The following is a 23476-nucleotide window of genomic DNA, read 5'->3' as shown; positions in this document are numbered from 1 at the left end:
TTTAATATTTTAAATCAATCAATACAGTTTACCACTTTAACAGAATGAAAGGAAAAATGTGATAATCTCAGGAGATGCACAAAAAGCATTAAATAAAATTCAACATCTATTCATGATTTTTAAAAACTTTTGGAAATTGGGAGTAATGGGAGCTTCTTCAACCTGTTAAAAGGCAGCTGTGCAAAATCTACAGGTAAATTTGAAAGATTGAATAATAAAACACAGTATATCAAAATGTATGATCAAAATGATGATTCCTCTTAAGATGAGGAATAAGACAAGGATTCCCATTCTCACCACTTCTATTAAATATGATACTGCAAGTCCCACCTAGTATAATTAGGCAAAGTTAAGAAATAAAATGTTACAGATTGGAAAGGAAGAAGTAAAATTATCATTCTGAATGAACAAATGGATTGTCTACTGTCAGCCTAAATAATAAAAAGAGAAAAGCTCTCTAAAAGAAAAGATCTGGGGGGAGAATAGAGCATTGCAATGGGAATGTGTATGCCATAGTAAACTATGTATTCCATAGTAAACTATGTGCAAGTAAAGTAAGACAAAGGTTTTTAAAGGAAAAAAAAAAACATGAGGAGAATAACATAACTATTTTGAAATAATTATCCTTGGCACAAAGATCAATAACAAAGGTGATGCTAGTCTGAGGTTGGGCAGGCAGTTGCTGGGCAGATGTTCTTACAGCAGTATTTTTTGTGGAAGATTTTGATGGACTTTGTGTAAGGTTTTAGTTTTTGTAGAGTCTTTTTTGTTATCAGGCATACAGTTGTGGGAACTCTCTTTTAATGGCTTTTCCCCTGCTGTATGTGTCAGGATTTTCTTAACATTAATGATTCCATTTTGATTGTAACAACTTTCACAGTACATAGAAAATCCCAAGAAAACTATAAAAATATGCTACTGTAACTAATAAGTAAATTTTGCAAGGTAACAATATATAAAATTAAATTTTATTTCTACATACTAACAACTAGCAAATAAAATTTTTAAAAAATAGCATCAAAGAACATGAAATACTCAACAATAAGTTTAACAAAATACATGTAAGATTTGTATGCTGAATATTATAAAACATTTAAGAGAATTTAAGGAGGACCCAAATAAATGTAGCTCATGTTGGGAAGCTCCCAATGGCCTGAAGTGCCATTGTGGGGGAGCTCAGCTAGATGAGCTCCTGCCTGCCAACAGACGCTGGAGGGAGACCATGGAGCAGAGGACTGGAGAGAAGAACGAAAACCACTCCTGACAGCCAGACTGACAGCTAGATTGTGAATCTCAGACAGCCCCTCCTCCACAGGCAGACTGTCTGGCTGCTTGGGGCTACTTCAGCCCCTCCCTGGCTGCTTTCCCCAGAAACTAGGAGCAGACCTTTGACCCTTGTTGAAATAGCTACCTTACCAGCTTTTGTGGAGCCTGAGGGCAATCTCACCCAATCTGCCCCACCCAGCCTCATTCCCCCACCTACCTCTGCTGTGGCTGAGAATAAGGACTCACCTGGAAGTTCCAGGCCCCCACCAACCACCTGGGGCATTTAAGTGCTTCTTCTGAGTAACAAGAGCCCATCTAGGTCCCCAAAACAACACTGCAGCTTGTTCCTGCTGGTAAGCACCACCTACTGAGAGGGAGGTCAATTTTCATAGGCTTTTATAGCATTTACTGACTCAATCATACAGGGTGTGGCTGATTCTTACCCACAAGCATCACCTACTGTCTCAGAGATTAAACTGGGTGTGCCCATACAATTCACACTGTTAAGAAGACCACAGGGCTGGGGTAAGAGAAAAGATTTTAAAGACCTCCATCCTCTCTCATCAAACAGACAAAGGGAATCTGCCCACACACGTGGCCCACCACTGCTGCAGCCTACAAATAACTAGCAACCAAGAAAACCACCACACGAAGGATATCTATAACCAAGGCATCCATCAAGAACCTAGATTGCCATCAAAGGACCCACAAGCAAAGCCAATGGTTCTTACCCAACATATGTTACAGATACTCCTTTACAAGTGGGGAGAGAGCCCCATCTAAAGAAAAGAAAATCCAAAATTAAGGAGTGACAACTGCCCCAAATGAGAAGAAATCAGGGAAAGAACTCCAGAAGTATGAAAAATCATAGTGAAAGGACACCCCCAAAATGGAACACCAGCTCTCTAGCAGTGGATACCAACAAAAATGAAAATCTTGAAATGATAGATAAAGAATTCTGAGTATGGATTGTAAGGAAGCCCTGTGAAATCCAAGAGAAAATGGAAAACCAACTCAAAGAAACCAAAAAAAATAAAAAATAAAAAATCAGGAAATGAATGGAAAATTCACTAAAGAGATTGACATATTAAAAAAAACTAAAATAGAACTTCTGGAAATGGAAATTCATTTAAGGAAATACAAAACAAAACACAGTGGAAATTTTTAAGAATGTACTAAACCAGGCAGAAGAAAGAAGGAATTTCAGAGCTTAAAGACAACTCTTTCAAATTAAAACAGTTAGTCAAAAATAAAGAACAGAAAATTAAGAGGAATGAACAAAGATTACAAGAAATATGGGATTATGTAAAACAGGCAAATATAAGAATCATAGGCATCCCTAAGGATGAAGAAGAAAACACACAAAGGCTGGAAAATCTATTTGAGAGAATAATTGAGGAAAATCTGCATGGTCTTGCTAGAAGTTTAGACATTTAGGTACAAGAAGCTCAACAAACACCTGGGAGATTCATTGCAAAATGTCAGTCACCAAGACACATAGTCGTAAGACTGGTCAAAGTCAGCATGAAGGAGGAACTTCTGCAAGCCATGAGCCATGAGGTAAAAACAGCAAATAACTTACAAAGGAAAACCCATCAGGCCAACTATAGACTTCTCATCTGAGACCTTACAAGCCATAAGGGATTGGGGCCTCATCTTCAATCTTCTTTAACAGAACAACTGCCAGCCTAGAATTTGGTATCCTGCAAAACTAAGTTTCATATAAAGGAGAAATAAAGGCTTTTCCAGACAAACACACACTGAGGGAATTTGTCAAGACCAGGCCTGCCCTGCAGGAAATACTCAGAACCCCACTCAAGAGACGAGGGTGGCTAAATGGATGAAAACATACAACCTAATTATCTGCTGTCTCCAGGAAACACATCTACCCCACAAGGACTCATACAGACTCTCGGTGAAGGGATAGAAAAAGTATTCCATGCAAATGGAAAACAAAAGAAAGCAGGTGTACCCATTCATGTATCAGATAAAACTGACTTTAAATCAACAATGGTAAAGAAAGACAAAGATAGTCATTATATAATGGTAAAGGGAGCAACTGATCAAGAAGACATAATAATTCTAAATATTTATGCACTTAACACAGGAGCACCCAGATTCATAAAGCAAAGATATAAACAGCAACATCATAATTGATGGGGACTTCAATACAAAGGATCAGTGAAACAAAAGTTGGTTCTTTGGAAAGATAAACAAAATTGATAGGCCTCTTGCTAGATTAACCAGAAATGGAAAAGACCCAAATAATCTCAATCAGAAATGAAAGGGAGATATGACAATTGATACTACAGAATAACACTTCTAGATATCAGCTTAGGCAAAGAATTTATGAAGAAGACCCCAATGGCGGCAATCACAGAAAAAACAAAAATAAATAAATGGGACTTGATTAAATTAAAAAGTTTCTGCACACTGAGGAAATAGTCAACAGAACAAATAGACAACTTACAGAATGGGAGAAAATATTCTCAAGCTATACATCTAATAAAGGGCTAATAACCATAATCTACAAAGAATTCAAGCAAATAAATCATCAAGAAATAGACAAACAACCTCATTAAAGAATGGGCAAAAAAACATGAACAGAAGCTTTTCAAAAGAAGATAGACAAATGGCTAATAAACATATGAAAAATGCTCAGCATCACTAATCATCAGGGAATGCAAATTAAAACTACAATGAAATATCACCTTATCCCAGTGAGAATGGTTTTTATTTAAAAAATCCAATAACAATAGATGCTGACATGGATGCAGAGAGAAAGGAACCCTTGTACACTGTTAGTGGGACTGCAAATTAGTACAACCTCCATGGAAAACAGTATGACGATTCCTCAAAGAATTAAATGTTGACCTACCATTTGATCCAGTAATCCCACTATTGGGTATTTACTCACAGAAAAAGAAGTAATTTTATCAAAAAGACGCTTGCACTCGAATGTTTATTACAACACAGTTCATAATTGCAAAGATGTGGAATTAACCCATGTCCATCTGTTCATTAGTGGATTAACAAAATATAGTGTATGTATACTATGAATACCACTCAGCCATGAAGAAGGATGATTTAAGGCTTTTTACAACAATATGGAACTAGAGACCATTATCCTAAGTGAAGTATCTAAAAAATGTAAAAATAGGCACCACGTGCACTCGCTATTAAATTAGAACTAACCAATGAGCACAAAGGTGCACAGTAAAACTCAGTGGAAATCAAGCAGGGGGGAAGGATGAGGAGGAGATAGGCGAAAACCTACATATCGGGTACAGTGAAGACTATCTGGGTGATGGGCACACGTATAACCCTGACTGAAGCATAACAAAAGCAATCCATGTAACCAAAAACATTTGTACCCCAGTGATATTTTGAAATAATAAAAAAATATTAGCACCCCCCCAAAAAATGAAAGGCAAGCCACAGATAAGAATATACTCACAGTACATGTATCTGGCAAAGGACTTAGAACTCTTAGAACTCAGAAAGAGACAACTCAAGAAAAATAGATAAAATATTTTAACGAACACTTCACAAAGATTTAATACCCAATAAGTATATGAAAAGGTGCTTTAACTGGCCGAAATAGCTCAGTTGGGAGAGTGTTAGACTGAAAAGGTGCTTTAGGCATCATTGAAATACAAATTAAAACCAATGCTGATGAAAAATAAAAAAACAAACTCTGTAAAATAATTTAAGGAGGTTTTTTTTCTGAACCAATATTAGTGACCATAGCCTAGGGAGTTCCTGAGAAAGTGGTCCCTAGGTAATTGGGTTATAGTTTGGTTTTACACATTTCAGGGACACAGGAATTGCAGGTACAATTATAAATCAATACATTGAATGTATACATTAGTCCCGCCTGAAAAGGTAGTATATTTTGAGGTGGGAACTTACAAGTCATACGTGGATTTATAAATTCTTTCATTGACAATTGGTGGAGAGAGTTAAACTTTGTCTAAAAATTTAGTCAGTAGGAAGGAATGCCTAAGTTAAGATAGGGGGTCTGTTATCTATCTTGTGACACCATGGAAGCATAAAAAGACCTATTTAACTAGATTTTAGGGATTGTAAGACATGACTTACTCCTTGCCTTGCATGGCCTTAGATCTTGTGTATAAATTTCATATCTATTGCCACAAAGATTCTGTTTTGTCAGTCTTATAATCTCTGTTTTAACATTTGTTTCGTCAATTGTTTTGTCTAAACACCAAAAGGAAGAAGATATATATAACTAGGCATGTCTGACCTTTCTTCCAATCATGGCCAGGAACTCACTTTTAAGGTTCCCTTGGCTAAGAGGAGTTATATTCAGTCCGTGGGGATTTAGGATTTTATTTTTAGTTTACACCAAGATTAGACATTGCTACACACTCAGTAAAATGTCCAAAAACAAGAAAAAGGCCAGACAAATTATGCAATGATACAGATGAATTCTGAAATCATTATGCTGAGCAAAAGAAGCCAAACAAAAGATCACAACCACATACTGTATTATTCCATTCACATGAAAGTTTAGGAAAGGCAAATCTAATCAATACTTCCAGGAAGCAAACCAATGGTTGCCTGAGGCTGGGGTGGGAGGAATGGGCTGAAAAGGACCCTGAGGGAACTTTTAGAAATGATGGAATGTTCTACATCTCGATTGCTGTGATAGTTACACAGGTGTCATTTGTCATTTATAAAAATTTGTTGAATGTACACTTAAAATGGGTATTTTATTGTATGCAAATTTTGCATAAAAAGCAACTAATTATTTTGTTAATAAGAAAATCAACAATATTAGCACTACTGTTATCTAGCTCTTTCCCAAGGTTTTGCAGTACTACGAATTCCTCTGGTCAACCAGAGAATTAGGAAATAAGCATGGGTTTTCTTGATCTGATTGGGCATCACAATTGGAATTGAGCTTTCTGTCCCCTGAGGTCTTACAGAACTGTTTTGCTCTTGGTGTGTAAGTCCTAATTCCCCTATTTGGGCCTCCTCAAGGGTGGGAGCTTGACACAACTATCATAGTCCTTTGCTTAAAACTTTCCCCTCGGCTCATTTTTTTTTTTTTTTTTTTTTTTTTTGAGACAGAGTCTCACTTTGTTGTCCAGGCTAGAGTGAGTGCCGTGGCGTCAGCCTAGCTCACAGCAACCTCAAACTCCTGGGCTCAAGCGATCCTCCTGCCTCAGCCTCCCGAGTAGCTGGGACTACAGGCATGCGCCACCATGCCCGGCTAATTTTTTATATATATCAGTTGGCCAATTAATTTCTTTCTATTTTATAGTAGAGACGGGGTCTCGCTCTTGCTCAGGCTGGTTTTGAACTCCTGACCTTGAGCAATCCGCCCGCCTCGGCCTCCCAAGAGCTAGGATTACAGGCGTGAGCCACAGCGCCCGGCCTCGGCTCGTTTTATGAATGGAGTTATGCCGAATGAATGCATTCCTGGAGAGCAATTGGGGTGGGCTACTATGGAAAGCACCAAGTTCCCTGTCAGCAGAGGTGTTAAAGAAAAGGATGAACAGCCATATATTAGGGATGTTACAAAGTGATTCAAACATTAAATCATGGCTGGACTAGAGAATTTCTCTGCCAGCCCTGATTTGTGAGGAAAGAACGCTTCCAAGGGTATGAGGCATTTCTCCACAGAAAGAAATGATCCTAAAAACTAGGAGGGACAGCAGCCATTCTGACAATCCACTGACCATAGGCAGAGTGGGATTCACCTCTAAACCAGCAGGGCGGGCTGGATGTCAGTTTCTGGGGATATGGAATTGAATTAGAAGCTAAAGAAAGATATAATTTTGGAAATGTACAAGTCAAACATGAAATCGAATAGAAGGGATTTAAAAGAGCACGAGGGCATGTGAGAAGTTTCCTGGAAAGGAAAGGTGGGCAGTGGTGTAGGCATGGGCCATCTGAGGATGGCAGTTGTCCTCTCACTCCCCGCTCCTGTGGCCTTCATCCTTAACATGAGAGGATGTGATTCAGCACAAGGTAAAAGTCTGCAGAGCCTCTGACCAGACCCCTTTGCTTATAATCATCATTATTACCTTTAAGACAAAGTTTACTCATCTGTAAAATGAGGATAATAATAATTATAAAATCATTGTGAGGCTTTGATAACAAAACGCCTGTAAGTGTTTAATGCAGGCCATGGCTCATCAAAAGTACTTAGTAAATCCTGGCTATGATTATGGTTATAATTTTGTTACTTGTTTCATCATTAAACCATATGTCATTCACTCCAACAGCAAAAAGTAAGAATGCTATTTCTCAATCTCTGTGCCATGCTTATAGTGAAATAGTGTATACCATCTAGTAACATACCCATAGACAATCTCTACTGCATGAAAATCAGGAACTTAAGGAAAATGAGGATTTTTCTTTCTAAGCTTCATCTATGGACTCTCAAGTAGTTTTTAGATGTGCTCTTTTGTTTTGATTGAAAGTTCCATGAGAGCAGGCACCTGGTAAATTGCGACCACCACTGTTTCCCCAGGGCCTACCAAGGTGCTTGGCACATAGTAGGAGCAAGAAAGACGTAAGTTGAATGAATATGGTACCCTTTCCAAAAGCCTTATATGCAAGTAATGTTTGAAAGAATTGCTAATGGCTACCTTGCTAAGTATGCAGCAATGAGTGAAAAGGTAATAGGTTGTAAATGTAACAGTGATAATTTTGAGTAGTCATTTAACCTATCCACAGCAGCTAGAAGATTATTTCTCCACTGTATGAAATTAAGTAAGAAATAATTCATGCTTCATGTTCCACATTCTCCATCATGAGACCTTCTTACCAGTATAATTAGTTAGTGAAGGACAGCACACTTTCCTTTCCTCCTTTTGTCAAGAATTCTAAAGGCTTTAGAGAAAAATTACTCAGGTGGTGAAACAGCAGGACTACTGGTGTTATTTATAAACCTTTCAGTGAAAACTGTTTCAGGATCTGTAGCAGCAAATCTCAAGCATCGTTTACCTTGTCTCATAATCCTGGAATTCGAATATAAATGATGAAACAGCTAATGACATGTTACCCCATAAAATAGCATTAGCTTCTCTTGTCACCATCAACCTTTTTTTTTTCAAAGAACACATAGAAATGTATAAATTGCAGTTTATTTCACCATAGAAGCATTTAATCAAATGTACTACTAAATTATATTTTGGGTGGCTGCTAAGAATAATCAGTTTTTTCATTATAAGGATCGTCCTAAAAATTACATTAATGCGGATCAACCATAAAGAGCACTGAGAATTTAGCTACATTTAAATGTTAAATTTGCCTCTCAGCCTTGTAGATTTCCTATAAATCGACTGTTGTGGGCCAGGGTCTTTCCATGGGCATTGGCTTTTAATGAATATTCCTTGAACCGATCTTTTACTGTAAGTGAAATGTATTTGCATTAAAAGCATATTTATTTCCCAGGATTCTTCTTATGCATTTGCTTTACTTTGTTTTAGAATTTTCAAAGCTTTTTATGTTTAGCTCATTCTTTCCCTCACTGTATAATAATTTCTAGTAGGTTATATTTTAGAAAATTTGGTATTAAAAAAATGTGCATCCTTTTATCAGTCAAAGGGGCTTTTACCTGCCAAATAGGAAACTGCCAGGTGACCAAGAAGGAAAAGCGTGTTTGCATAAGTAAAATGAAAACACATTAGAATACCAAGCTAATATTCACCTAATTTTTCACTATTGTCAACATTTAACTTTGTTCTATCTTTAAGGATTATGGTTTGAAATAAGGCTTAGTCACTGTTTCAGTCCTTGTAGTTGTTTCCTTGGAACCTGATTTTGGGGGAAATCTCACTAATATGTAGCATTAGCCACGTAGTTTGTCACCTTTCTTTAACCAACTGCTTTATACAAAAGCATAGACAGACTTATTTTGGATGAATCCATGTTCTGACGTGTAAGCAAATATGGAAACTAGAAAGGAATCTACAGGCTCTCACACCCAGATCAATTTTCTTCATTGGCCTCTAAAGCATTCACATGACACCATCCTCATTTTTCTGAACATGATATATATTATTAATTAGAAATTAGATTTTTATTCTATTTTAATGCACATTTTCAGATAGAACTTGTTTTTAGTTATAAAACTTTCTTATATGGTTATCACTTATTATTTATGGTATAGCTTCTTGTGTGACCTTGACACCATGGTATACAGAAATGAACAAAATTCCATTTCAGTTCAGACTCTGAGTCCACCCAGCCTATAACTCTATTTCTGACAATGGCCCCCAGAGGCATTTTGTGGTGGGCTAGGCTACTCACTTTGACATCAAAAGTAAAATTTTCTAGAAGGTAAAATCATGACTCTCATGCAAATATAAAAGGAACACATGCCAACACATGAATTTTATTCAATTCATTAATTAACCAGGGAATCAGTAAGATATTAACACCAAACAGCATTTGAGACACTAAGTCTATGTAATTTAATAAAGAAATATTAGAATAAAATTTCTGGTTAGATAAAAACTGGTTAATGTCTTACAGGCCAATAAACTATAACCTTTGGGATTTCTTTGTTCATTATTTTCATCTCTTCTAGACATCTATAAGTTAACATGTAACTTCACTAAATCTGGGAACTTTAATCAATAGTAAGCAGTGAGTCAAAATAAGTACATTCTCCTAAATAATCTTTGGTTGGACTTTGCCCTGAATAACATTGAAAGAATTTGTTGCCAACCTTTTTGCCTTATTTTCAATTTGTGAATAATTTTTATAATAGTGGTAAAAGGTATAAAAACATATTGAGTAATACATAATAGAATGTTTCATCTCAGCTATATATGTAAATGATTTTGGTAAGGAGCACTGACTTGTCATTCCCCAAGGCAAAAGCCAAGGTAGAGTCCCCAGAAAGTGGGATTTACTTACCATAAATTGCCATAGAAAGGCAGGAAGAAACTCAATATTTATCTCTGCTTTTGTCCCCCTAGATGTTTAAGAATTCATCCATTTATCCGTTCAATGATTCAAGATATCTGTTAAGCATCTATTATATGCCAGGAATTGAGGATTGAGGTGAAAAAGACAAAGTGCCTGCTCTTAAGGAGCTTACATCCTAGTGGAACAAGGCAATAATAAAGCCATCACAAGAATAATACAGTCTTGGGTAGTAGAGAGTGCTATAACAAAGAAAGAAGAGGAAGTATAGGGTGAGGGAGATCATGAGTGGCCAGTCAGAGTGATGGGCTTTAGATACAATAGAATGGCTGGGAAATCCCAGGAGGACTGGCAGGCCCACACATTGTCAGTTAGGTCTGTCATTTGTCTTCTAATCTGTCCTGGACTGCCTGGGCCCACTGACTGAAGTAATTCTAGTCTTACTCTGTGTCACGGTACAGGATACTTCCAACCAAAATTTCCATCCTCTTGTGATGAGGTAGCAGTGGGGGTGACCAGAGGAGCAAATGAAGCAAATCACGCAAATAGTTTCCCCTAGGGATAAAGTAGATTTCCTGGGAGAAGGCAGTGAGAAAAGGTACACACATGGATTTTAGGTCAGGGACACCTACTTAAATCTATTTTCCATCTGTTAATGATACATGAAGATCTCTCCCTCGTGGGGTCAATTAAATTAAATAATCTTCAAAAAGCCCTAGATCCACAGGAAATACTCAACAAACAGTAGCTATTATTCTTATTAGTCCCCTATATAGAGAGTCTGTAGTACCATATTCATGTAGTACTAACTAGTCTAACTAGTAGTAAGACTACTAGTCTTACTTAGTCTTAGTTAGTCTGTAAGACTAACTAGTCTTAGTGATTGCTGCCATATATTTTTCAACTTTATGAATAAGAGGACTCATTATCACACAGTTTAGGTGCCCTGCCACCTGGAGGTCCACCAGGTGTGTTGGTATTGACCTAAGCTATGTAGTCAAAATTACCTCAGTGGCCACTTAAGTTTTCCAAAGAGATAGAAGATGCAGGGGCTTAGTGGCACACCTGAAACTTTTTAGCTCAAGCTTGGAGATTCTTGGGTAGATTGAGAGTTTAGAAACTAAAATTATAATGCATTTCATGAAGTTTTGATCGGGGATTTTTTTAATTTCCTTTTTTGTCCTATCCTGTCATTTGTTTTCTTTTCCTTCCCCCCTACCCTTATGGGATAATTCCTCTTCTGGGGAGCTATGGGTCAGGAAGCTATTAATTAACTACTTCTGACTCTAATTTTCAATAAAATTTAATACAGTAGGGATTAAACTGCCCGCTTGAAAAAAGAGATTAAATGTCTGCAAATTGCATCAATTGATTTTCTAATTGTTTTGGTAATAATGTTTTTTCATTTGATAATATTGCTGAAAAATAATAATTTTAATTAAATTTTAAATGATTTTTAGCAGCTTAAGGATTCTGGGGGGACTAAGTTTTCTTTCAGGAAATGCATTAAGACCACAACATTCTTCTCTAACCCCATAATTATTATGATCAGGGGAATGTCTGTAACACATTCCATTGCAATTAAATTGCATACCCCAGACCAGACTGTTCAAGATGTGTTTATAATGGAGAAATGGATTTTCCACAGCTGCTTGCCTGTGAGTGCATTCTTCATGCAACATTGTAGCAGCCAGTGTATGTGCTAAAATGACAGACTTGAATTTAAACTTTCACAGCTTTCAAATGTCTTTCAAAAACCTCTCCTAACACAAACTGCTTAATTTGTGTACATGAAACCCCACTGGTTACATATGAATTAAAGTCAGCATACAATAAGAGGGGCTATGAGAATCTTTGTGTACGGACCCACCCATCTCTTCAGGAATTAGCAGGTATTCAGTCTTGTTCCAATATCCTGCACAGACCACAGTCATTACTGAGATCTCCCTGTGAAGACTGAAATCTTCTATGAACAGTATGAAGCAGCTTGGGTATTTCTTACAATATTAATTGGATGGTCTTCACCCAGTCACATAGCTGGGAAATATTTCCTATGAGATGAGTGTTCACAAAAAAAGATTCACAGAGAGAGAGGAAGCAGCAACAAGGGGAGGAGGAGAAGAAATAATCCAAACCAGGATCAAGGCAGAATCATATGTTAATAGAATAGACCTCACAGTTCAACTTTTCCATCTTTAAGAATAATCATCAGGACTTTGATTTATTAAATTAGAATTGTAAATACTCCAAGTTGTCATTAATTAATCATGATGTCATCAATATATAATATATTGGGTCATCCTTGTGGATGTATCAGCTATAATGAACTAGTTGAGTACCTACTAATAAACTAGCTGAGTACCTACTAATCCTCACAAGCAATTTGGAAGTGCTACCGGTATCATGAGTCCTATTTCATGATTGAGGAAACCACAGAGTTGAATGTCTTTACATGATTCTTCCAAAGTCACCCAGTTTTTAAGCAGAAGAGTTTGAATTTGAATCCAGCCCTACCTGCCTCTAAACCCCATATTCTCTCAGCTGTGTCTTTCTGTCCAGATCCAACTTCTCCTTGGCTGACATGCTGAAGGATATGTCTTTCTATCCTTAAATTCCAAACCTCCCTGGGATATAATTTCCTAACCGTGAACTGCCCGAATAATGCTGTAGTTTGTTTCTGGGGGAGAATATTGGCCTTCAGAGCAGGTTCCTTCTACCAGCTTTCTATTTCTAAAAAGCATTTGATGATTCCCTCTTCAGAGCTCATATACCTGTCAAAAGATACTATGCAATTTATCCCTAGGGATAGTTCACATTCCCCCCACCCTGCGATGTCAGGTGCTCTCAGAAATTGAAATGCAGGATCTCCCTCAGTGCTGGTCTTTTATAATAGATCAGTAGCTGTCACTGATAAAATGTCTCCTTGGAATTGCAGAGAGCTGCAGGACAGCCCGCAGGCAGGCCCACCCTGGTATCTCCTGTGGTTATCAGCATTCTCGCTGGTGACATAGGAGTTTCTGGACTCGTTTTAGTTTTGTAGAATGTTCATGGGAACTTAGATAGTATCTTAGGAAATGCCTTCCTTAAGTCACTAGTTCTAAAGGAAGGCAGCCAAAATCTTTCAGTCTGAGACAGAAAGGGAATTTTGGAGGCCTGAAGAGGGCATGCACAAGTATTTCTTGCCTCTATTTTTTCAATATGGAATTTAGAGCCTTTTCCTGTCAGCCACCATGCAGTGTCTTTAAGAAGCTCTGTATGGGAGGAAAACAGCCCTGAGTGAGGCATACTCTGTCTGCTGGAATTAAATGTCCCTTCTTGTTTCCTGACATCCACAAGTCTAGTGCATCCTCCAGCTACCTTAGTGACTTCCATTCTTTGAACTTTTTGACTCTGTCCTTAAGTTGTGCATGAATTTGACATTCACCTGATGCTCTCTGGAGTCCAGAGAGCATGTACTCCCCAGCAGCTTCAACTAATTCTAAAAATGTCATAGCTTTTGTTAAAATGCTTCCAGCTACTACCAGAGTAAATGCACAGATTTGTCTCTCCTGGGTGTGCTGTGAGCTCATGGCATAAAGAACCCTCTGGTTTTAAAATGGACTTCTGACCTTTCCACTGAGAAATATTGTTATCTTTATCTACATGCCTTCTAGAGTATTCCAGCGGATGAGATGTCATCATCCGGCCCTGGGCCCTGTTGCCTCTTCCCCAGACTATACCTTTTCCCTGACTGTCTCCGCATTTCCATGGTTGTTCATGTAACTCCTTCACCACATTTTTCTGGAGCATCTCCCCAAGGTGCAGTTCCAGTCACCTCCTGTCCATTGCCCACCCATAGCTTCACATTTATGAGCTACCTTTAGTTCATTTTCAGCCTTACATTTAGGACCTTCTACAGTTGGTTGCCAACTTTATCTGCCAATAATTAGCCCCAGTTACCCCCACACCAACCAAACTGAAATGCTCACATATGCTATTCACTTGGAGTACCTGTGGCCATTTCTGTCTGTTGACATCTTAAGTACTCCAACCCAGAGCAAGGGGCTTAGAGGGATGGGCAGGGGGAAACCTCGGTACGAAGTTTTTGAAATTTGAGTTGGGCTTGGAGAAAATATAGATGGCATCCTAAGGCATCAGAGGGCTTAAAAACAGTGACAGTGTCCAATCCACAGGACTGGAAATGGAGGATTGGGAGAAAGCTCTGGCAATGTTGTTACCAGGAACATATAGAAATGTTCCTCTCCTTCCCAAAAATAATTATTGGATAAAATAACAATCGTCTTTTATTTATAGTACATGGCTTAGCAGGAGGCAACATAAGAGAATTCCTCAGAAGTAAGAAGTAAGAGTCAGAGTCTATAGAAGTAGGAGCACTCTGGAGCCTGGCACTTGTCTGCTTAACCCTGTTGGCCTAGAGCATGGGTCTTAATAAGCAGCGAGTGCATCTAGGACAGGTATAATACTTGGGGCTCCTAGTGTCCTTATATAAGATATTTATTACCTTTAGACTTATTAATATAAGTATGTGACCTATAATTTCCAAGGTCTTCACTGGCAGAATTGAAATAAGGTGTATAAATTCCAAACTAGTAGAATTAGGAGAAAAAAGAAATGACAGGAGTGAAAAAAATCAACCCCAAAAAGGGCAAGAAAGAAAGGGGAAAAAGAAACCTAGAAAATACAGTGAATACATAGAAAGCAAAAACTAAGATGGTATAAATGAATCCAATAGGAAGCAAAAACTAAGATGGTATAAATGAATCCAATTTAATAGTAATCACAGTCTGCAAAAGTGGAATATACTCTCCAATTAAAAATCAAAGATTATTAGACTAGATCTTAAAAAATCAAATCTAAACTATTCATAAGAAAAACCTTGAAAAACAGAGAGACAGAGGAAGACTACATGTAAAATAATGGGGAAAGATATACTAGTGTAATACTCTGCAACAGGAAGTGGTTATGACTATATTAAATATTAAGAAAAACTAGAATTTAAGACAAAAAGCATTACTACAGATTAATTTTCAATTTACCAGGAAGACATAATTCTAAATTTGCATGACCCTAATAGACTAACCTTGAAGTATATAAAAAAGAAATTGCTGGAACTACAAGAAAAAAATATTCAAAATCATAGAGGGACATTTTCACACATATCTCTCAAAACTGATAGATCAAATAGACAATAAATCAGTAAGGAGTTAAAAAGGTTTGAAGAACACAATTAACAAGCTTGATTTAATGGCCATAAACAGAACAGTGAAAGCACATTCTTTTCAAGTACACATGGAAAATTCATAAAAATGGATCATATAATAGGCCATAGAGCAAATCTCAACAAAATTCAAAGAATGTGTATCATATAGACCATAGTCTCTAACAGTTAAATTAGAAATCAATAATGAAATAAATAACTAAGGAAATCCCATATCATTAAAAATTAAAAAACACTTTCTAACTCAAGTCAAAGAAAAAATTAGAAATTAGTAAAAATTTAGAACTGAATGATCATGAAATAAGAACTGGTGCAATAAGTTTAAAGCAGTATTAGGGGAAGATTATAGCCTTATTGCTTATGCTAGAAATGAAGCAAGTCTGCAGAGTAATAAACTGAGCATTGAACTCAAGAAGTTAGAGGAAAAAAGCAAACCCACAGAAAGATGGAGGAGAAAAATAATAAACATAAGAGCAGAAATCAATGAAAGAATACTATATAATAGAAAGTATCCAAAAAACCCAAAAATTGTCCTTTTTTTCCTTCAAAAGACTGGTAAAACTGACAAACTGCCAGCAAGATCAATGAACAAAATAGAAGACACCAATAACCAACATCAGAAATGAAAAGATGCTGCAGACATCAATAAAGATTAAAAACAAGATATTATTGACAACTTTATGACAATTATTTTGAATATTTAGGCAAAACTCATAAATTCCTGGAGAAACATAACTTCCATAATTAGCTCGAAAATAGATACAAAACCTGAATAACCCAATAACCATGAAAGAAATTGAATCATCAGTTAAAATTGTTACTATAAAGAAAGCATTAGACTTAGATGGTTTTGTAAAAAGTTCTACAAAATAACCAAGAAATAAATAATTCTAATCTTACACAACCTATTTCAGAATATCAAAAAAGAAAGAACGCCATTTTATGAATCAGATATATCCATTTTATGAATCAGATATATCCTTGATAAGACCCAGAAAATGCAAATTTTTTAAGTGTACTTTTACAATAGCAACAAAAAGTATAAGCCATCAAGGAAAGAAAACTAACTGAAAGTCTGGAAAACTGTATTATAAAACTTTAACCCTTTGCACTCGGATGGCGAGTGTGATTCGACACGGTTAGCAAAAATTACAGAGATTAAAATTACTCTTTGAATGTATCAATAATTTGAAATAGTAAAAAATCCAAATAAATAAGTTTGTATGAAAAGAAACTCCAGTTTTTTATTCTACTGCTGTGCTTTGTAAAATCTAGGGTATTTAAAAAATTAAATCCCAAGTAGAATAAAGGAATCTAGAAAAAAGCAAGCAAGTGCAAAGGGTTAAAGACATTACAGAATACTTGAATAGAAACATATAACAACATACCATTTTTATGAATAAAAATACAATATCCTAATAAAAATATGTTAGATTTCCCCCAAATTTGATGTACAGAATTAACACAATTCTTTTTGGAGAATTTTTAAATGATTTAAAAATGATTTAAAAATTTATCTGAAAGAGCAAATGGTTCCGAATAGTCAAGATACTCTCCAAGGAGAAGGAAGAGAACGTGAAGGAACTTACTTACCCCGCCAGATATCAAGGATCAGAAAGTTATAGCAAGCAAGATAGTATGGTGTTGCCACAGGGATAGACAAATAGACCACTGAAAAGAATTAGAAAGCCCCAAAACAAACCTTCACATAAAAGGAAACTTGATATATGGCAAAATTAATACTGCAGATCAGTGGGAAAAGAGGATATACTAGTCAATAAATGTTTCTGGACAATTGAAAAATAAAAATAGAATCCTACCTCACAACCTACACAAAAATCAGTTCCTATTCCAGATGGGTGGAGAATGCAAAAATGTAAAGCATTCTTTAAAAATTTTAGAATATAACATCAGAGAATATCTTATCAATATCAGGGTAGGGAAGGATTCCTTAAGATATAAAAAGTATAAATCTTAAAGGAAAAGATTTATAAATTCAACTACATTAAAAGTAAGTACAGTAAGTATGTCAAGAACTCCTACAAATCAATTTAAAGAAACAAACAAATAAACTAAAAAATGGGCAAAAGGTATGAACAGGAATTCCACAAAAGAGAAAACGTAAATGGCAAAAAAATAAAAGTGTAAAAACATGCTCAATCTCACTTTTACAAATGATAATGAGATAACATTTCACACTCATCAAATTAGCAAAAATGTTTGACAATGCCAAGTGCTGGGGAGTATGTGAAGCAAGAGAACAATTCATATACTGACTGTGTAAGTGTAAATTAAAAAGGAAAACATTTTGGAATTGTGTGGTAAAATTAAACACACACGTACTCTATAGCCCAGCAATCCATGTTAACATATAGAGCCTAGAGAATGTTGATAGTAGCATATAATGACAGAAATCTGGAAACCACCTAAATGGACATTGTCAGGAAAATGGATAAATAAATACAATGAGATAATTTACAGCAATAAAAACTGAAAATACTACAGCTATGTATGATAACAGATAAATCTTACATATGTTTGAATGGACAAAACAAGTTACAGAAATACAAGGGCTATCCGGAAAATATCCAGCCATTGTTAATGCAATATCATGAGAATACATTGCACTGCTGGATCCTTTCTGGACAGCTCTTGTATAACTGGAGGATATGGTTCAAAAGCAGCCAATATTAAACTGTGTATATATAGTTATATATATAGTTATGTACATATATGTGATAAACTATAAAGTGATAAAACTATTTTTAAAAAAGTAAGGAACGACTCACAAGTAGGACAAGATAATGAGTACCTCTGGAGGGAGGAAAGGGCTCTACAATTGGGAGGAGTCATAATATGGGTTTCAAAGGAAGTGATAATATCTTTCTTGCATTGAATTATGGACATATGTGTATTTTTATAGTGTCACCCTTTATAATACACATTTATGTTCTCTACAATTTTATGTTTGTATGATGTATTGTACAATAAAATAATTAACCAACTAATCAATCAAGCTTGCTAGAGGTTAAAAAACCGCAGCTAGAAGCCACAAGATGGGCCTAGTACATTTTCAAGGATAAATAAGAGACAGTGAAATTTCCATGAGGCTCCGATTCATGGCTGAAACTAATGAAAAGCTTCACTCTTGAATGAGAAGAAAGTTTTAAGTGGGGCAGAGACTTTTGCTAGTGCCGTTGAAGGTTGCTAGGGATTTTGTGACTTGTGACTGCAAGAAGTAAATGAATGATTTGAGAAGGGAAACTTGAGTAAAGGAGTACTGACTTTCTTTTGTATCAGGAAGGAACATAATTTGCAGTCATGTAGGTACAAAAATGATACTGTCCTTTTTATAAATATGAGGACATTTATATCTGTTACTTGTACAAATAAAAGTTTATTTTTCCTCTCATTGAAGGAAGTCCAGAAATAGGCAGTGCAGAGCTTGTTCAGTGGATTAGCAATATTTACTAAATCCAGGCTCCTTCTGTCTTTCCACTCTTCCATTTTTAGTGTGTGGGCTTTTTGCCCCATGCAGCAGCAAACTTCTCATCTACCATTAATGCAGGATTAGGGGCATATTCCTGACTCTTTGTCAGCAAAATAAAAGCTTTCCTAGAACTCTACTATAGCCTGCCGCTCATACCCTAGTAGTCAGGATGGTGTCACATGGCCATTTCTTGCTGCAAGAGAGCCTAGGAAAATATTATTTTGCTATTGGAGCCTCTATAATAAGAGCCTGCTAAAGTGAAGGGGCAGGGGTAGCTAGCAGTGTCTGTCAAAGCTCTACACTAAGAATTCTTCCTTTTTTCTCCCCAGGAGCCAGTCTGATTGATAACTTATATAAATATTTCTTCTTCCATCACTCCCATGGAGACACCATGACTGTCATGGATCCAAAGCAGATGAATGTTGCTGCTGCCGTTTGGGCTGTTGTCTCTTACGTCGTTGCAGACATGGAAGAAATGCTGCCTAGGTTTTAGAAAAAGCAATAAAGAAAGCACTTTTGTCCTTTCTAACCAGAAATGTTGGATCTGCAGCTTTGTGAAAAGCCTCTTCAAGTAATAATTTCATCTATTCATCTTCAAAGCACAACACTTTTTGTTTCTATAAGGAATGATCCCCTCACCACATAGAATCAACATATAGTAGGGATCACAATGGCTAGATTTCTTTATACTACCTTTTAAGAATATTGTTTCTACTTTGAAAATATGCACTGAATAAATCTTTACAAGATTTCTGGTTTTATGTGTTCATTTATGGTCATTAAATATAGCAACATCAATTACTGTGGTTTATGTTATTTACTGAAGGAGCAGGGGAATTACTTAATTGTAGTATGAACTTAATTGAATATATGGAGGCATGTGGCTTCCTAATTTGTACATTTTTATGTTATGTGAATTCTTTAAATGAGATATGGAAGTTTTAAATTAACAGGGAAAAAAGATGTCCCCATTTGGGAAAAAAATCAAGTATATATAATTCAATTGCCTTATTAAATATGAGCACTAATATCTATCACTATATAAATAATGCTATTTTACATTTATGTTTTGTATATTTTATACAACATTTCCATGAAGTTGAGGCTTATTCACAATTTTCTGATAAAAAGATTGAAGCTCAGAGAGGCTAAATAATATTTGCAAGGTCCTACAGAGCAAAAATATTTATCCCCATCCATTCTGGTGACAATCTCTACTATTCTTCCTCACATAATGTCCAATATTCAATAAAAAATAATAAGACACACTAAAAAAAGCAAGAAAAAAATAAACTCATTGTCAAGAGCAAAGCAATTAAGAGAACCAGACTAAGAGATAACTCAGAAGTTGGAACTATCAGAGAGGAAGCTTAATATTACTATGATTAATATGTTAAAGATCTAATGTGAAAGATGGACTTCCCATACAACCAGAAGGAGAATTTTAGCAGAAAGATGGAAACTATAAAACAAAGTCAAATGCAAATGTTAAAATAAAAAAATACAATATCAGAGATAAAAATTTCTCTTTTGGACTAACCAGTAGGTTGGACAAGGCTAAGGAAAGAATCAGTGTACTTGAATATAGGTCAATAAAAATTATCCAAACTGAAACACTAAGAGAAGAAAGAATGAAGGGGGAAAAATGCCAAGATGTATCATCCAAGGATTGTGATATAACATCAAGTGTCTAATATACATGTAATTGGATTTCCAGAAGGAGAAGACAAAGTATCAGTTTTTTTAATGGTAGTAACTAAAAGGATAGAAGGACATAGTAGTGTCTTTGATGTCTGGCAAGATGGCAGACCAGTATTGTGACTGGCCCTTACACTGAAAACAACTAAAAATGCTATTTAACATTTGAAACACCTTATTAAATATATGAATGAACTGGTTAAAAAGTAAAAAGTATGAGACAAAAGACAAAGTAAAGGCATATATCAAGAGAGATATATATTATAAAATATTAAACAAGCTTTCTCTTTGAGAAAATTTGAAGAATGTGGGAAATATTCACTGGGTTAGTTTTGCAAACTTTCAGGGCTCAGGGGGCTGTAGACAAATCCCACATTCTACCACATTTAAGGATCCTAGAGAATCCCAACAAGAATGAGACCCCTAAAAATTATACCTTAATACAATGGTGAACTAAAAATAACTCTGAGGACTGCAAGAAAAGTTATCATGATTAAATAACTGCTGAATAGAGGGTCCAAAGAAGCTCCCACAGATAGTTACAAAAAATATGAACTCCCAGCCCAGAGAGGAGTGTGGAAGGAACCATAGCATTCTGAGCAAGAGCAAACCATAAAAGACAACAAAAGAGTTAACCCACAGTGTCCTCTGATATTGGAATCTTTAGGTTGAGAATTTTTTAAACTATGTCCATTATGTTTAACGAAGTAAAGAAAGGGATTGAAAATAGAATAGAGAGCAAAGCACTATAAAAAAATGACCAAGCATATTGTTGAAAGAAACAAATAGAACTTCTAAAAATTTAAACTTTAATAAGTGAAATTTTAAAATTAAGGGACCAATTTAACAAATTTAATAAGCAAATCCATGAATTAAAAGACAATAGTGAAGAAATTCATGAGAATTTAGCATAGAAAGCCAAAGATATGGAAAATATGAGTAAGAGGTTAAGAAATATGAAGGATAGAGCTATATTTTCTAACATATGTTTAATCAGGGTCTCAGACAAATGCGACAAAAAGTTATAAGAAGAAATATTAAATGAAAATTTTTTAGAAATAACGAAACACACCAATCCACAGAAGAAGAAATTCAATGAATCCCAAACAGAATAAATGAAAAGACATATTATAGAAAATCTACAGACCAAAAAAAGACAAAGAGAAGATCTTTGAAGTAAGAGAGCAGAGATGTATTATCTCAAAAGGAGCAACGATTAGACTTTTAGCTAACTTCCCAATAGCAACAGTGCAAGCCAGAAGACAGTGAAATAATAATCTTCAACATGCTGAGAGACAACAATTATCAACCTAAAAATTCTGTGCTCAGGAAAAATACCTTTCAAAAACAAGGATAAAATAAGGACATTTTCAGATAAAAAGTGAGAGAGTTTACTACCAGCAAATCTTCACTAAAGGAAACTAGAAAAAGTGTACTCCAGGTAAAATTAAATGATCCTATAGTGAACACTAATATACAAGAAGTGAAGAGACTAGCTCAGGCCAAGATCTATGTGTGATCTTTCATGCCTGACTGTAAGTGGTGACAAAGGCTTTGCCTGGCAAGCCTGGTGGGAGAGAGCTGCCTTCTCCACGCCAGATTTGGTACACAGCCAGGGGATCTTAGTTTTCAAGAGGGCAGTCAAGGACTGAGGCCCCCTAGGGCAGGGAGCCATTCCTCCCTCAAACACCTCCATTCAAGGCCTCCTTATCTTATGAGCCAGACTCTCACATCCACTCTGAGTGAGTGCTTTTCCACTTCTAGCCCTTCCCCCTCTCCCTCTCCTCAGTTCCCTATAAACGTCAGGAGTCACCGTTCAGGGCTTTTGACCCTGAGATGATTTCTCCTAGCTGGGCTGATTCATCTGATCCTTGTCTCGTGCCATTCTCTGGAGACAAAATGGAACATAAGGGAACTGATGCCTAATTTTGACTTTCGCTTACACTATCTCTGTAAGTGATTAAGGCTGCTTATTTTCGTTTTGGCCCAATGTCCTAACTGACCACCTAAACCTGGCAGCTGGACAGAAACTAAGAGCAAAGAAAGTGGTAATCACTTTAAACAAACATGGAATAAAGAAAACAACAACAATAATAATGTGGTATTTGAAAAGAACACAAGACAGAAGATACTTGACTAGAATAGCATATTAATATTAGGTCATTACATATGAAATATCTGATTTCAAATCAAAAGTTTAGTTTATTATATCTCAAATAAGAAGCAGTACAATTAATCAAAGTGTGTGCCTAAACTATCAACACAGTTTTGCCATCTTAAGGGTGGCTTGTTTATGCCAGCAGAGAAGAAGCCTGGAGAACGAGTGGCAATGAAATCACAAAAGGTGTTTTCCACAGCTTGTTGAGAATTGTTTTTCCTTGCAAGAAGTGGTCCAAATCTTGGAAGAAGTGGTAGTCAGTTGGTGCAAGATCTGGTGAATACAATGGATGGCAGAGTGTTTTCAAGTCCAGCCTCTGTAGTTTGAGCAGCATTATTTTTAGTGACATGTGGTCTTGCAAGAGGATTGGCCTGTCTCTATTGATCAATCTCAGCTGCTTAATCGCAAGCATCCTCATCATTTCATCCAACTGGTTGCAGTAGCCATCCACTGTAATTGATTGACCAGGTTTCATGAAGCTGTAGTGGATAATACCAGCGCTGGACCACCAAATAAACACCATTGGCTTTTTTTTAAATTAATATTTGGTTTTGGACTATGTTTTGGCACTTCATCTTTATCCAACCATTGTGCTGAATGCTTGCAATTGTCAAAAAAGAGTCTATCTTTCATCACAGATAACCATATGGTGTAGAAATGGTTCACCTTTATATGATGACAGCAAAGAAAGGCAAGCTTCGAGATCATTTCTCCTCTGATGCTTGTTTAATTCAGCAGT

General features: G+C 36.1%; 1 protein-coding gene across 1 annotated transcript in view; it reads left to right on the top strand.

Annotated features, from left to right (window-relative positions):
* Positions 1 to 19630, top strand: part of CPQ (carboxypeptidase Q) — a 349952-nt gene extending 330322 nt beyond the window's left edge. Inside the window, exon 7 of the mRNA XM_012761981.3 lies at positions 19211 to 19630. Coding sequence (XP_012617435.2) covers positions 19211 to 19374 — 164 coding nt within the window. The 3' untranslated portion in view covers positions 19375 to 19630. The remainder of the gene's footprint in view (positions 1 to 19210) is intronic.
* Positions 19631 to 23476: the final 3846 nt, after the last annotated feature.

The sequence above is a fragment of the Microcebus murinus genome, chromosome 7 (assembly GCF_040939455.1).
Source record: "Microcebus murinus isolate Inina chromosome 7, M.murinus_Inina_mat1.0, whole genome shotgun sequence".
NCBI lineage: Eukaryota > Metazoa > Chordata > Mammalia > Primates > Cheirogaleidae > Microcebus > Microcebus murinus.
Note: the sequence above shows the minus strand (reverse complement) of the source record. Positions and strands in the feature narration are given on the sequence as shown.